The sequence below is a fragment of the Candida margitis genome (genome assembly GCF_024628925.1).
Source record: "Candida margitis strain CBS 14175 chromosome Unknown scaffold7, whole genome shotgun sequence".
Classification (NCBI taxonomy): domain Eukaryota; kingdom Fungi; phylum Ascomycota; class Pichiomycetes; order Serinales; family Debaryomycetaceae; genus Lodderomyces; species Lodderomyces margitis.
The window spans coordinates 112,300-127,738 of record NW_026261806.1 but is presented as its reverse complement, the minus strand read 5'-3'; the positions used below and the strand labels follow the sequence as shown (position 1 = coordinate 127,738).

Genomic DNA, 15,439 nt, shown 5'->3' with positions numbered 1-15,439 from the left:
TATAGCTATACCTTCACCGAAAACCTTGCTGGTTGTAAAATCCCGTTTGTTGTGGCTGGCCAAACCCAGTGAATTGGGCCTGAGGTGCCTGACCAAACCCAGTGTACTGATGCTGCTGCTGCTGTTGCTGTTGTTGGGGTTGTTGTATATAACCGAAACCTGGTTGGCTCATCCCTGTTTGTGCTGGCTGTGCTAAACCATTTTGTTGTGGAAAGTACAGTTGAGGTTGTTGTGCTCCTTGCGATTGAGGAGATTGCACCGCTGGTTGGTTATACAAAGACATAATGTTTTGTTTGTTGGTCTGTTGGGCAATCAACTGGGGGTTTGTCATACCCATCAATTGTTGTTGATGCAGAGGGTTATTTGGATCCAAATACTCCTGTCCATTCGAGTCCACGTATGACACTTGACCTGTAACTGGATCAGTGTACTGATATATTTGAGGTGCTGCTTGTGGACCCGTTGGCAAGGATAATACAGTAGTTGATCCAGGAGCCGAGCTGGGATTACTCCACCAATCAGAATTGGAAGAAACAGGTCCTATTGATGTTGTAGATTGCGTTTGCGTAGTGGTGGGGCGTGGTCTGCTGGGCAATCCCGGAGCTGTTTCCTCTTGAGCTGGGTTGATTCTAGCATCTTGCTTATATATATCTATTGCCAACTCAACGTCACCATTTGATAGCAACAAACTTTCCAACGCCGCATCTCTATCTTGGTATCCAAAGCTGCGCATTTGATTTTGTTGTACTTGATATTGGCCATACTCATATGTTGTCAACTTTCGATGGGTCAACTTAGGCAACTGTTGTATGCTCCTGGTACTGTTTGACCTCAGTCTTGTTGAGCGTCGAGAATGGTTATCGTCGTTACTATATTTGCTCATTCTGTCATCATCAAACTCGGATGGGTCAACATCATCATCACGGAATTTACCCAAAATATATTTATCTCTAATATATTGCTCAACCGCCGCCACGTCATCATCACCATCAAACGGGAAAGGGATTCTCTTGGGATTCCATCTTTTCTTGGCTCGAGCATTGCCCACTCTACGCAAATTATTCACTTGTTGGTCCGACCAGTCATCCAAGGTCAAAGATTTAACTTTTGATATTTTGTAGTTAGGGGGGCCAAGAACGCGTCTGTGGGCCGAAGCACATCGTCCACATAAGAATATGCCCAAATTGTGCGACGCCCACGTTGGATACTCGGCCCCACATTCACCACATCTATTGTCGTTACCCCTGCTGTTGACAATATCTAACAACTGCTTTTCTATATTTTTTTGGTGTCTCTTTGACATTTTTGGGTAGTCTTATAGAAGTGTTTGGCAGCTAGATATGTATTTGACTTTGGGTTTGATACTTTTGCTGCTTGGGTCTAGAAAAAGAACAAATCGATAGAACAAAATCGAAAACTCTCTGGTTAGTTCGGTAAACGAATTTCCTAGCGATTTTTTTTTTCTTCTTTTGCTTAAAAAGAAGGGAAAGTAACGAAAGATTCCAACATGCCTAAACATTAAAGTCTAACTTCCTACACGAGTGCAAACGCTTTCCTATACAAGAGCAATTGAGGTTGATTTTTTCTCAAACGCATTCTGTATCGTCAACTCATTTACAGCGATTTGAATGTCTTTTGTGAAGGGGCTTACGTCGATTGTGCGTAATTGCTGATTGATTTTGTCAATTTCGTCAATAGTTAGGCTTCTTCGAGTATTGTATCCCGTGGCTATTGATACATGCATGGCATCATCCAATAGTTCGGGAAATTGCAATTGAGCGTTAAAGTCCCTTGCTGATTCCTTGCAACTCTCAACCAAGTCAGCTAAGTACTTGGAAGTTTCTGGGCTTTGTTTTATATTTAGTATGCAAAATAATGACTCTTTTAATGGGCTTCGACCTATGATGATTCTATTTTCCAAATTTAGACGAATTGACGGCTTTGAGTTGTAGAGGATTTTGGAAAGGGGTGAGTGTTGATCACACCCGCTTGGCTTAGCAATTAAGCTGGCGGGTGGGACTAACTCTGCGATTCTCTCACGCATATGGTCAATAAATTGTGTTTCAACTTCCTTTTTCACGTTCAAGGCGGGGAAGATTGTTATATGGTGCTTTTCTATGCGGAAGGGGTCCTTGTTTGGTGCAATGAATTTGTAGTTATTTGACAAATCCGGAAATTGTGACACAGCATGGCTCACTGCCTTTTCTAGTTGCGCCAAGGCTATAACCGACGGCGTCCACGGTATATATGTGAATAAGGCAGCAACTTTGGCGGCCGAGTGCATGTTTTGGTATTGTTGCAGAAATATTAGTATGGGTGGTGGAGGCGCTGGTGCAGTTGGTGAATGAGCTGCCGGTAAATGATTGTTTGTTGGTGTACTCTCTGATTGTTTAATCCCGCAGTCTTCTTCCTGGCTGTCAGAGTCCGATGAGTAGTTTTGAATGAGTTCCATCGCTTTGACAAACCACCAATTGGACTGGTAGCAGTGTGAGTTTTTCTCGTACCACTTTTCGTATCTGATTCTCACAGGTCTAGATTTTTCACAATCACTTATCACCGATAACCACACCAGCTTCAGAACTACCCTCTTTCCAATGTTACCTCCACCTATTAACATCCATAAATGGGTTAAAGAAAATGAGGACAAATTGAGGCCTCCAGTGAACAACTTCTGCTTGCATCGGGGAGGGTTCACAGTGATGATAGTAGGTGGTCCGAATGAAAGAAGTGATTATCATATCAATCAAACTCCAGAGTACTTCTACCAATATAAAGGTACTATGTGTTTAAAAGTTGTTGACGATGGAAAGTTTAGAGACATTTTCATCAACGAAGGGGACTCATTCTTATTGCCTCCAAACGTGCCTCATAATCCATGTCGTTTCAAAGACACCATTGGCATAGTGGTGGAACAGGATCGCCCAGAGGGTCTCGACGACGCAATCAGATGGTACTGTAGTAAATGTGAAGAGGTTGTGTACCACAAAGATTTCTATTTAACTGATTTGGGAACACAAATTAAAGAAGCTATTGTTGCATTTGACTCAAACCCTGACGCTAAGACGTGTAAAAACTGTGGACATGTAAACTCATCCAAGAGGTAAAATGGACATCTAGCTAGTTTAGTTTTTGTAATGCCCCAAATACTGAATCATTTATGAGATTTGTTGCCTTGCATTTCGCTCTTACAACTAACATCACTAATTTCGATTATTGTATTAATCATACTGTTTTTGTCTATAGTTTAATCTAATGTAAGTCTAAAATGCTTTGTCTAATTTTTTCAGCAACGGCTAAGCTAGTTTTTCCTTTACGTACAAGTTCTCACCCTTATCAAATACCCAGTCGACAGCGTGCTCAACTGGCTCGTCAAAAACATATGGTAACAATGGCACAATACCCAATCCAACTGCAACGGGACCATATGTCTTCAATGCCTTATTACCTGAATTTTTGAAAAGGTAGGATGAATAACGGACAGCACTGTGAATAGTAAACGCAGGTAATCCCATCGAAGCAATACTCTGGAATATCCCCCGCTTCAATGCACTTAACCTCCAATCAGAGTCAACTAAGCTATGCGTTTGCTTAAAAGTTTCAGCCGCAATCGCATCTGGTTTTGGCTCCTTATCCCAAGGTTTTAATCCTGGCGTGTATCTTCCTTCACTCTTCATCTTCGTGATCCATGACGCGTATGAAACATCACCGAGGATATAAAGCCAGGAAACTGCATAACCAGACTTGACCAAATAAGGGTGAGCCACTGGTCTAAATGACTCTCCAATATCCGATGTATAAGCTACATATCTGTGTGAAGCTAACAAAATGGTTCTTAATCTGTTGGCGTAAGCGGCATACCTCAATCCTGACTCTTGATCTGTTACTGATTGGTCATCTACAGAACCTTTCACCTTGGAAACAGTGCTGTTTATATCTGAACTCGCGGATGACATGATTGTTAAAGGATGGCAAAGTTGTTAAAAGTTACTGTGGCAAAGAGTAATTTTGACGGCAATAATGTTTTCTTTTTTTTTTTACATATCTTAAGTCCGAACAAAATTCTAGTTATCACTAGCATCGGCAACTTGACAATTTTGTTAAACGTAGGGACACTTTTGTAAAGATGAGAGAAAATATAACTACTGGCAGAACTACAGAGCTGTAGGTCTGTAGGTCTGTAGGAAATGTATCTAATCGTACTGGTCGTCACAAATAAGCATGCCTCAGAGCCAACCTCTCATGGATACGCTCAATTAGTAATCGGTTTATAAAGATATTTAATAGGAACGTAATGTGAATCGGGGCTATTTAAACATGACAGATCAAAAGATGCACTCGATCTTCTGTTCCATCCTTCCACGTGTTGACCTAATGGCTCTGTTTTTCTCAAATTGTAAAAGTGGGAAAAAGAGAAATTGGTAATCACGACAAACAAAAGACGGACAAAATTGAACAGTGTAACACACCCATTATCCAACAAATCCACACTACGAATGAGACTTGTGCTAGTTATACGATTTACCAATGCCCTCTCGGCCACTGAACAAATTCCTGATTTGTCGATACCGATTAGCATAAACTTGGACAAAGATGATGTCAACAAGTTGATAAATACAACGTGGTTGAAGGCGTCGATCAGAAGCAAGTTGCCACAGTGTTCAACTAAACGTTTAAAGTTGATTTACAATGGCCGAGTATTGAATGAAAAGACTGACTTTTCGAAGGAGGTATTGAAACCACGATTGGCAAATTTAACAGATAATGATTCGGTATACATTCATTGCGTTGTTAGTGAAGAGTTGACAAGAAAACAGCTTGAGGAAGAGAATAAGCTAGACAATAAACCCCCAGAAGTCACAACCACGCCCAATGTAATTGGGTTTGATCGTTTATTGCAACAAGGTTTTTCAAGAGAAGACGTTAATGATTTGAGGCGGCAATTTTACCAGATTTATGGACAGGGCACTGTTGGAACTAGCAGTGAGATAGCAGACGTGGAGGAAGATGAATCAAGGCAACAGAATTTACGGCAATTGGAAGAAAGGTGGATTGAATCGACATCAAACAATGACGCCACTGATCAAACGGGTCTAACCAATAATACCACAGCTTCGGCACCAGAAACAGCAGAACAAATACCGCCACAAACACCGTTGGACGCTGATGAAACAAAGGTCAATGAGGACTTGCTACTTGGATTCTGTCTCGGTGTTTTCCTTGGTGTTATATCGGTAGTGTTTCTTTTAGTAGACGACACAATTTTCAACAAACGGCAGAAAATGGCAATTATAGCTGGTCTAGCCATCAATTTTTCATTGGCGTTAGTAAGAGGATTGTGGTTATAGGTGAAAATAGAAAAGTACGTAGCTACGAATTTAGAAAAAAAATGTTAGATCTACCAGCCCTCACTAAATTCGTTTCAAATGGTTTGATTTTAATGAAAGGGCATTGAGATGATCGTTTGTGTAAAATTTTAATCTCGCCAGAAGCTTGACGCTCGCCAACTCGTAAGGATGTTAAAAGAACAGACAAGCAACACGGTTAAAGCTTTGGCTGCCGCACAAAGAAGAAGAAGAAGAAGAAGAAGTGTGTTCTTGTAGAAATTTTTTTTTTGCGATGGTGAAAAATTTATTCTGGTGAGAGAGAGAGAGGGAAGGCAGAAGTGAGAGACCGATGCGAATAACATAAAACGCGGTTGCTTTCTATATCGTCTTCCAACAGAATTACCTTGGAGGTGGAGGGGCGTTGATATTTTCACCCACTTGAATGATCATTCTGATCAAACTAGTATTAAAAGGGGTAGGTAGAGAAATAGAGTACACCAATATAAAACTAGCATGAAGTCACGTGAAAAGTGAAGTGGGGTTAAGGCTGTCACGTCAGGCGACACTGAGGTTTGTAAATAGATCTCAATCAAATCTGTCCAAAACATACACAATTAGTTGAGACAGTAAAATAAATTAAAGCACTTCTGAAAACAATCATTAGGAATCGGTGCGGACAAAATAGGGATCGGTTACAATCACCCACCCCACTATCTCATGCAGATGGTTTTGGTTTTAATTTTTAATTTTTAATTTTTTTTTCTTTTGTCGGCTGACTGATTCCTTTCCACCACAGTCAAATTGTCAAAAAAAAAACCAAGTTCTCCTCTCCCACTTTTGTTTATATTCCAATTTAAAAACTATTCAATTTTGTTAAAGCTATTCGATACATTGATTCTTTAGTTGTTGGTATTTTTCATCAATTGAAACATAACCACTCATTAGTCGCAATATCATTTATTAAGTCTTATCAAAGCAGTAATTTTCATTTTTTCTTTTTTGTAACACCAACACAACCCACTCATTATAATGGCAGAACCATCACCATTACCATTCATATACCAATTTGCATCTGGAGCCATTGCAGGGGTCTCTGAGATTCTTGTCATGTATCCGTTGGATGTCGTCAAAACAAGACAACAATTGGACTCCACAAATGCTACTAAAGGTACTATCAATTGTATCAAAACTATCATTAAAGAGGAAGGTGTATCGCGTTTATACAAAGGTATTACAGCTCCTATTTTGATGGAAGCTCCAAAGAGAGCAACCAAATTCGCTGCTAACGACGAATGGGGTAAATTTTACAAAAACTTTTTCGGTGTTTCAGCCATGACTCAACCCTTGGCTATCCTCACTGGTGCCACTGCCGGTGCCACTGAGTCGTTTGTTGTTGTTCCCTTCGAATTGGTCAAGATCAGATTACAGGATAGAACTACAAAGTTTAATGGTATGGGCGAGGTGGTTAAAGATATCGTTCAAAAAAATGGTGTTTTAGGATTGTACAAGGGTCTCGAGCTGACAATGTGGAGACACATTTGGTGGAATGCCGGTTACTTTGGATGCATTCATCAAGTCAAATCGTTGATGCCGAAGCCAAAGGATAACAAGCAAAAGATTTTGTTTGACTTGACATCTGGTACAATTGGAGGTACCTTTGGTACGATTTTGAACACACCATTCGACGTTGTCAAGTCTAGAATCCAAGCTGGTTCGGCTAGATACAAATGGACATACCCTTCCTTGGCCATTGTATATAAAGAAGAGGGATTTGCTGCGTTGTACAAAGGTTTCATTCCAAAAGTTTTGAGATTGGGTCCAGGTGGAGGTATTTTGTTAGTCGTCTTCACCGCATGCATGGACTTTTTTAGAAAGTTCCATGACAAGAAATAGACACTCGTTATGGCCATATTTATATATAATTTAAGAGAGTATAAATTTGCTTACCATGATACAAATTCGTTGCACTGTAGATTTATTTCACTCTTGGAAGACACGTTGCAGTGATATTTTGCACTTGCCTATTTGGGACAGTAAAGGGGACCACTTTGAGACTTGAAAAAAAGTGTTAATCTGAGTAATATGAAAGACATAGAGAAGCAAGGACAAATGAGTATTTGTTCTGCCAGTTGCTTCCCGTCCGCGTGTAGTCTGGGTAACATGGCTTTATAGGGCGGTTTGTAACATACGAAGCTAGTAAAAAAAAAACACGAGAAATAAAAAAATCGAGATTGAAACATTCTGCAACAGTCTACACACGCCCAAAATATACACGTCGACTACTATTCCCCCACACTTGAGTGTACCCTAATCAGAAATCTTTTTTTCAATTCACCCTCACGGTATTTACATGACAAATATCCAGTAATTTGCAAATTGAATGTACTCAGCACTCAATCGTGGAGAACCTTTAGAACAGTATGAAATGGTGGATCAAAGCCATCGACGATCCACCTCAGAAGCTGAAGTAAGAGATCTGGGAGAAAATATCCCTTCAAAACTATCTACTGATTCTCGATCATCAGACTTTTTAGATGACATTGAAAATTGTGCATTGAGAACGGGAGAAACAAAGGACGATTTCAACAATGATCCGTTTTATCAATCTATTCTACGAAGGTACCGCAAACAAGGGTTCCCCTTGAAATATTGCAGTATAGTGGGAGTGATATGTTTAATCTTGTGGATTGGAGGGATTGTTGTCTATTCACAGCAAAGTCCCTCGCAGCTTTTAAATAACACCAAATGGCAAACGAATGTTAATATAAATGGGGAAAACATAACACTAGCGAAGTATGATCCACAATTGAAGAATCTTACATTTGAATCCTGGAGAAATGGTGACTATTTGACTTATGAAGAAGAAGTTCATTGGTTGAATGAGAAACAGTCGCCGCAGGATAAGAAAGGAGGATATTATATGACTTCGACTCTGAAGTCAATTTTGATTAGGCGGGAAAACAGTGACTATGAAGCGGTACTTCTTCAGGCAAGAGAGTTTGCATACCAGAACAACTTCTTTATTTCAGAAGAAGTGATGCTAAACCCGTCATCCCCCGTTGATCAGCTCAACAATTTTCACCTTATCAAAACTGACAGTTTAAAGCAATGGAGACATCTGTCGTTTGCTTTATATTGGGTTTATAATCCTCAGCTTTCGACATTCATGCCGATTCAACCCCCTAAAGAAAGCAGCAGCCAGGAGAACAGATTAAATATGGGAACTTCAAGTTTGGATAAGTTGCATTTCGCTGAGTTTTCTCCAGATGGTAAGCTTGTCTTGTTTGCTTTTGAACATAATTTATATATCCAGGACCTATCTAATCAAAAACTACTGCAAATTACTACAGATGGATCACGATACATCTTTAATGGGAAGCCAGATTGGGTTTATGAGGAGGAAGTGGTTGCTACTGACCGCATGGTTTGGTGGTCGCCAGATTCAAAACATCTTGTATTTGCAAAGATTAACGATACCAAAGTTAATGAAGTCAAGGTTGATTATTACGTCAAGGAAAGTGCTGAGGTGAGTATGCAATACGATCAACCGAATGAAAAAAGATATCAACAAGTTGATCAGTATCCAATCGAAACTTCTCTTCTATATCCTAAATCTGGGACGCAAAATCCTACTGTCTCATTTCATGTGTATCACATTGATGAGCAAAAACTCGAAACTTTGCAGGACAAAGATGAGAGTTTGGGGAGAGATTTTGTTATGTACCAGGCGAGCTGGATTGATAAGGATAACTTTTTGGTTAAGCAGACAGATAGAACAAGCAAAATACTTTCAAAGAAATTGTACAAGCCAGGAGAGGCCAGCTTTCTGTTGCTAGGTTTGGTCAACGTGACAGACTTATATGGAGGTTGGGTGGGGAAAATGAAGCCAATCACAGTGATAGACGGCTCATACGTTGATAATTTTGTCGTTGATGGTAAGAACTATCTAGCCCTATTCGATAGGGCGGGTGACGTTACCCCGCTGAAGGTATTAAGCAAGTACCAAACAATCAGTGAAGGGATTTATGACCGGGTTGAGAACTATCTATACTTCCTCACTAACGAGAAAAGTGGTATGGACTCTCACTTAATTGGATATAATCTATCAAACGATAAATATGTTGAGATTACAAGTTTAGATGAAGATGGATACTACGTTACTTCGTTTTCCCGAAACGGAAGGTTTTTGAACCTCCAGTATGAAGGACCAGATCAACCATGGCAAAGATTAATTGGCATGGGTGAGTTGCATGACTCTTTGGAAGACTCTGCAACCTTAAGCAAAGCCATCTTACAACTTCCGATGGTCAATCACTTTGATGTCTCCAAAAAGCACTTTCAGAACTTCAATTTTCCAACAGTGATTCATAGACAGGTTGAGATTTCCAAGTACAATATAGCATTAAGTGTGAAAGAAATCTTGCCTCCTAATTTTAACCCGACACGACAATATCCGCTTTTGGTTCATGCCTACGGTGGTCCAGGCTCACAAAATGTGTTGAAAAAATTTGATATCGACTTTTTGAAGGTCGCTAGTGCAGCGTTAAATGCGGTGGTATTGGTTATTGATCCACGAGGAACAGGGGGCAATGACTGGAGATTTCAAGCTTTTGCTAATAACAGAATTGGGTACTGGGAGGCAAGAGATGTAAAGTTGGTTACTTCAGAGTACATGCTGGCAAATAACTTTATCAACAAAGACCGCGTTGCATTATGGGGATGGTCCTATGGTGGCTTCACCACTTTAAAGACTTTGGAATACGATAATGGCCGGGTGTTCAAATATGGAGTTGCCATTGCCCCAGTTACTAACTGGTTGTTCTATAATTCTATATACACAGAACGTTATATGAACCAGCCAAGTGAGAATCCCAACTACAGTAATTTTGCCAGGGTAAATGATGTGGAAAATTTCAAAAACGTTCACAGGTTTCTCCTCATGCATGGGTCTGCTGATGACAATGTGCATTTGCAGAATACTATGTGGTTTATTGACAAGCTCAATACTGCAAATGTTAAGAATTACGATGTTCAGATCTTCCCGGACAATAATCATAATATTGATTACCATAATGCAAACACCCTTGTCCATGGTAAACTATTAACGTGGTTGCAGAATGCATTCAGTGGTAGATTTGACGATATGTTATAGATGAAGTATAATATAAACTCTATTTCAACACTTGTCAACACTTTAGAATTTCTCTTTTTTCCCTCTTGTCATTTTTTTGCAACACACAATGCACACCAAACGGTTGACACGTATGTACAAATGGCTTCTGTTGGAGCATAAAGAAGAGAAATAAATACTTACAGTAGTAGAGCAAAAAACGTCTATGGGTCCCATTCAAGCTTATGAAGCTAATTTGGACAAACAATTGCGGTTTTACAAGTATCGAAAAGATACATTACTAAAGGCAGCCAAGTATAAGCAAGATGAAGACAAAATTCAGCACTTGATTTCTTACTGGCGCACAGTGGCACAGTTTGCCTCAAGCTACGTATTCAATGAACGTTCGGTTGCCATAAATAAAATGGGCGGATTTCAAGAATGGCAAAAACAGCAATGGGAAAAGAAAATGGAAAGGAAACAGGAAGAAAGAGACTCTTTGTGGGAACAAATCTCGGAGGAGTTACAAGCAGCCTCGGTCGAAAACAAAATTGCAGTGATTGAACAACTTGCAGAGCTTGGATTTGTGGTTTCAATTGATGGCGAGATTTTGGAGAACTTGCATGAAGAGATCGAGGAAGATCCTACATTTTCAACAGAATTTACCATGAGAGATTTGTATAAGATTTTGAATCTAGATTTCGAATTAGTGTATGAGTGAATTGCCTTTGGTGTCTTAATTAGGTATAGTTATGAAATGCAGTTTGATGCAAAGTGTAATTGTTTTTGTTTGTGTTTTGTTAAACATTTCTTTTTCTGTCTCAAAACTATCTCTTTCACCTCTTGAGATGGAGTTGCTTTCCTGATTCACAAACAACATCTGCAAGAAATAGAGCCAACTGATCTTTCAAACTAGTCCCCAAGGCATATGTCACTCGATACGGCAACTATACTTGACGGCATAGATGAGGAGTATCTCTTGAAACTATTGTCAAGATTTTGCCACGGTCTAGACACTGCTCACGTCAAACTTGATGATATCGTTGCTTCAATACTTTCTGGCTTGCCTGATAGGATCACAGTGCAAGAGATTTACAACCTTGCATCTGAAGTAATAGCAAGCAGAATAATACACCATCCGGACTATGCAATACTTGCAGGTAGAGTAGTTGCCCATGTTTTGCAGATGCAAATACCTTATACCTTCAGCGACAATATAAAACGACTAAAACAAGCCACAAACTCCCAGGGAACACCATACTCACAAATGTCGGATAACTTTTATGAAGTCATCATGAAGCATAGAGAAGAATTTGATGAGATTGTGGAAAAAACAGAGAAAATAGAGTTAGCTTACTTTGGGATCAAAACCTTGGAGAACTCATATCTATGGAAAGTTGGCAACAAGATAGCGGAAACACCAGAGTACATGTTTCTTAGAGTTTCGATAGAAATTCACGGAGAGGATATACGAGCCGTGAGGGAAACGTATGAGCTAATGTCAAGAAAGCATTTCATACATGCCCTGCCTACTTTATACAATGCAGGATGCAAATACAACTACCTCTCATCCTGCTTTTTGCTAGCCATGAAAGACGATTCTATTGATGGAATTTATCAAACTCTCCACGAAGCTGCGTTAATTTCCAAGGCTTCTGGAGGGATCGGAATCCACATTCACAACATTAGGGCGCAGGGCTCACATATTGCTAGCACCAATGGGAGAGCAGGTGGAGTGGTTCCTATGTTACGAGTTTTCAATAATACTGCAAGATATGTTGACCAAGGAGGAGGTAAAAGACCAGGAGCATTTGCAATATACGTAGAACCGTGGCATGCCGATATCTTTGACATCTTGAATATGAGGAAAAACCACGGCAATGAGGAACTTAGAACAAGAGACCTATTTTATGGATTGTGGGTTCCTGATTTGTTTATGCAAAGAGTGAAATCTGGTGGCGATTGGTCACTATTTTCTCCGGATATAGCGCCTGGATTAAGTGACGTCTACGGAAGCAAGTTTGTTCAATTGTACGAGAAATATGAAGCTCAAGGATTGGCAACTGCAACAATAAAGGCACAGAAACTTTGGCTTGCCATTTTAGAGTCACAAACTGAGACAGGTGGTCCGTACATGTTGTACAAGGACGCTTGTAATGAGAAAACCAATCAATCTAATCTAGGAACGATAAAATCATCAAATTTGTGCTGTGAAATTATAGAGTACTCCTCGCCAGATGAAACTGCTGTATGCAACTTGGCATCCCTAGGCCTCCCTTCTTTTCTTAAATCAACAGATGAAAGCATAGAGTTTGATTTTGACAAGTTGCATTCGGTGACAAAGGTTGTCACAAAGAATATGAACAAGGTTATCGATGTTACTCGATATCCGGTGGAGTCCGCAAGGGTGTCAAATAAAAAGAATAGACCAATAGCTCTTGGTGTACAAGGTTTGGCAGACTTGTTACTCGACTTGAGATTGCCATTTGATTCACATGAGGCAAAGAAACTCAATTCGCAAATCTTTGAAACCATATACCATGCCGCTGTAGAAGCATCTGTTCAGTTGGCAATGGATGAGGGGCCATATTCAACCTTTGAAGGCTCGCCTGCTTCGAAAGGGATTTTACAATTCGACATGTGGAACCACAAGCCCGAATTTTTTGACGATTGGGAACAGTTAAAAGCAAGGGCCAAGACTATTGGTATGAGAAACTCGCTTTTAGTAGCACCCATGCCAACTGCATCAACATCGCAGATTTTGGGTTTCAATGAGTGCTTTGAACCGTACACGTCTAACTTGTACACCCGTCGTGTGATTCTGGGAGAATTTCAGGTGGTGAATAAGTACCTTATTAAAGACTTAGTGGATTTGGGTATATGGAATCCGGCAATTCGGAACAAGATTATCCAAGACGGAGGCTCAGTCCAAAACATATCAGTGATACCCGAAGATATAAAGAAACTATATAGAACCGTGTGGGAACTAAAGCAAAAGGACATAATAGATATGGCTGCAGATAGAGGGAAGTTCATTGACCAGCTGCAGAGTATGAATATTTATTTGCAAAACCCAACTATAGGTAAGCTTACAAGCTGCCATTTTTATGCTTGGAAAAAGGGGTTGAAAACGGGCATGTACTACTTGCGAACACAGGCCGCATCGAGAGCAATACAATTCACCGTTGACCAAGAAGAAGTAGCATTGGCAGAGAAGCAGCAAGTTCGGAAAAGTCTAAAGAGGAAAAGGTATGTGGAAGTAACTCAAAAGAAAAGGAGTATATCTGCGTACGCGACTCCTGATTCCGAGGTCTATGACATTCATGACACGACGCCAGTAGCTTGCAATATAAGGGATGCTGATAACTGTGAGTCTTGCTCAGGGTAAAATCTATTAGAGCATAAATAGCTGTATATATTTTAAATTGCAAATAGGAATTCATATTAGCCTCTTAGTTTTCGATTGGCATAGTCTGCAACCTGTGCCATACCGTCTTTTGTTACAAAAAACTTTCGCTTGACCTTATCACCCCATACTAACACTCCCAATTCCGTTGCATAATTCGACAACATGTCATATTCTTGCTGATTGGCAAAATCTTTGAACAAGTAACCCTCGACTGTCTGTATTCTATCAAGTTCCAATTGCCAAAGTTTGATCTGATCAACAACATTAGGCGGAATCACCTCCAATTTGTGTTGGGATATTGCTCCGTCAGTCTTACTTTGAGGTGCACCACCAGCGGTATTGATGTTATGACTGGCATCAAACTCCACCTTTTTATCCAACTTTTCCTTAGCCAAGGCACGCATTTGAGGGTGAGCGTGCGTTTCCAAGAACTTGATAATTTGGTCAGACGTTATTCCATTATATAATGCATTCCTGATAGATTCTCGTGTGATCTGACCACAGACCATATTTGAAAATCTCGTTTTCATTTGAACAAATAAATTAAGGATTGCAATCTCCAACGGTGAGTTGGTGTATGCATAGATCTTAAAGTTGGTTTCAATGATGATTGATTCTCGGCTATTAGAGGTCATCATTTGACCTTCATTTTCTTCCAAAGCCTGCTCTACAGCCATAGATGGAGTTTTCAATGCCGATGAATCTGATGTAAGCGTTGTAGCTAGCCGAGTTGGGTAGAACCTATTTGAGGTGTCCGATCTTTGGTATACTAGTCCGAGATCTTTCAAGTCGGCAAGCATACTCACTTGAGTCTCGCTTAAACTCGACACTGAATAACTTTTGCCTAGTTCCAAACACCCAAGGATGAAAATAAAATTTAAAACATCCACTGGGTTCATATTCAACTCGGATGTTAGATTTAGGTACTGTAGAAGTAATGTCCATATTTGGGCATTCACATCTTGCAAAAGAAATTGAAACCCTGTATTTGTGATATTCAAATTTGCATCGCCTTCCATAAGACCACCTAATTTTAACAAGCTTAGGACAGAGCCCGATGGTGCTGGTGTACCTTCTGTACCAACCATAAAGTGCAAAATCGTTTCCCATTCATGTGAAGCAAACTTGTCGAGAAATGCAATATCTACTTTGTCTGCATCATCATCTGTGCTTATACTTCCAAAGGCGTTGGGGTCTTGCGACCCGGTGAGACAATCTCGAAAGTTTGATCGAAAGATGGAATTCAACCGAACATGTGCTCCTTTGCTATCGTATTCAATTAGATGCAACGACTCCAACCGTTTCAATGCCTCAAACTCCATCTTTTTTGCCAGTGGCTTACACCATTTCGTCAAGTCTCTCATTGCTATTGATTTTTCATTGAAAACCATGGACATGATGTAAAACTTGGCCATGGGGGATAGAAGTCTATATATGGATAGACATGTTGCTGATGCTTCGTATAGCTTTGATTGAACATTCTCTGGAAGGTCCTCTAGGTACTCATTGACTGTGCTTTTGAACAAGTTGGATGACATTTGGTGATCGTAGAGTTACATTTGGGTTTTGTTTCTGATGTTGGTGGTAGCGCTTATA

General features: G+C 40.0%; 9 protein-coding genes across 9 annotated transcripts; 5 read left to right on the top strand and 4 right to left on the bottom strand. All coding sequences in view use genetic code 12, as the record gives it.

Annotated features, from left to right (window-relative positions):
* Nucleotides 1-13: 13 nt before the first annotated feature.
* On the bottom strand, nucleotides 14-1,303 carry CANMA_002464 (uncharacterized protein; the record flags this gene model as incomplete). The annotated part of the gene is made up of 1 exon (XM_051814535.1): nucleotides 14-1,303. One exon carries the CDS (start codon nucleotides 1,301-1,303, stop codon nucleotides 14-16), a length of 1,290 nt encoding a protein of 429 aa, XP_051671900.1.
* Nucleotides 1,304-1,555: 252 nt separating this feature from the next.
* CANMA_002463 (uncharacterized protein) lies at nucleotides 1,556-2,452 on the bottom strand (the record flags this gene model as incomplete). Its single annotated transcript, XM_051814534.1, has 1 exon — nucleotides 1,556-2,452. The coding sequence occupies one exon, from the start codon at nucleotides 2,450-2,452 to the stop codon at nucleotides 1,556-1,558; it is 897 nt and encodes a 298-aa protein (XP_051671899.1).
* Nucleotides 2,453-2,594: 142 nt separating this feature from the next.
* CANMA_002462 (3-hydroxyanthranilate 3,4-dioxygenase) lies at nucleotides 2,595-3,104 on the top strand (the record flags this gene model as incomplete). Its single annotated transcript, XM_051814533.1, has 1 exon — nucleotides 2,595-3,104. The coding sequence occupies one exon, from the start codon at nucleotides 2,595-2,597 to the stop codon at nucleotides 3,102-3,104; it is 510 nt and encodes a 169-aa protein (XP_051671898.1).
* Nucleotides 3,105-3,293: 189 nt separating this feature from the next.
* Nucleotides 3,294-3,953, bottom strand: CANMA_002461 (uncharacterized protein; the record flags this gene model as incomplete). Its single annotated transcript, XM_051814532.1, has 1 exon — nucleotides 3,294-3,953. The coding sequence occupies one exon, from the start codon at nucleotides 3,951-3,953 to the stop codon at nucleotides 3,294-3,296; it is 660 nt and encodes a 219-aa protein (XP_051671897.1).
* A 540-nt stretch (nucleotides 3,954-4,493) lies between these two features.
* On the top strand, nucleotides 4,494-5,345 carry CANMA_002460 (uncharacterized protein; the record flags this gene model as incomplete). The annotated part of the gene is made up of 1 exon (XM_051814531.1): nucleotides 4,494-5,345. The coding sequence occupies one exon, from the start codon at nucleotides 4,494-4,496 to the stop codon at nucleotides 5,343-5,345; it is 852 nt and encodes a 283-aa protein (XP_051671896.1).
* Nucleotides 5,346-6,353: 1,008 nt separating this feature from the next.
* CANMA_002459 (mitochondrial 2-oxodicarboxylate carrier) lies at nucleotides 6,354-7,217 on the top strand (the record flags this gene model as incomplete). The annotated part of the gene is made up of 1 exon (XM_051814530.1): nucleotides 6,354-7,217. One exon carries the CDS (start codon nucleotides 6,354-6,356, stop codon nucleotides 7,215-7,217), a length of 864 nt encoding a protein of 287 aa, XP_051671895.1.
* Nucleotides 7,218-7,704: 487 nt separating this feature from the next.
* On the top strand, nucleotides 7,705-10,476 carry STE13 (Ste13p; the record flags this gene model as incomplete). The annotated part of the gene is made up of 1 exon (XM_051814529.1): nucleotides 7,705-10,476. One exon carries the CDS (start codon nucleotides 7,705-7,707, stop codon nucleotides 10,474-10,476), a length of 2,772 nt encoding a protein of 923 aa, XP_051671894.1.
* Nucleotides 10,477-10,660: 184 nt separating this feature from the next.
* RNR3 (Rnr3p) lies at nucleotides 10,661-13,822 on the top strand (the record flags this gene model as incomplete). Its single annotated transcript, XM_051814528.1, has 2 exons — nucleotides 10,661-11,145; nucleotides 11,359-13,822. The coding sequence occupies 2 exons, from the start codon at nucleotides 10,661-10,663 to the stop codon at nucleotides 13,820-13,822; spliced, it is 2,949 nt and encodes a 982-aa protein (XP_051671893.1).
* Nucleotides 13,823-13,878: 56 nt separating this feature from the next.
* On the bottom strand, nucleotides 13,879-15,381 carry CANMA_002456 (TFIIH/NER complex subunit; the record flags this gene model as incomplete). Its single annotated transcript, XM_051814526.1, has 1 exon — nucleotides 13,879-15,381. One exon carries the CDS (start codon nucleotides 15,379-15,381, stop codon nucleotides 13,879-13,881), a length of 1,503 nt encoding a protein of 500 aa, XP_051671892.1.
* Nucleotides 15,382-15,439: the final 58 nt, after the last annotated feature.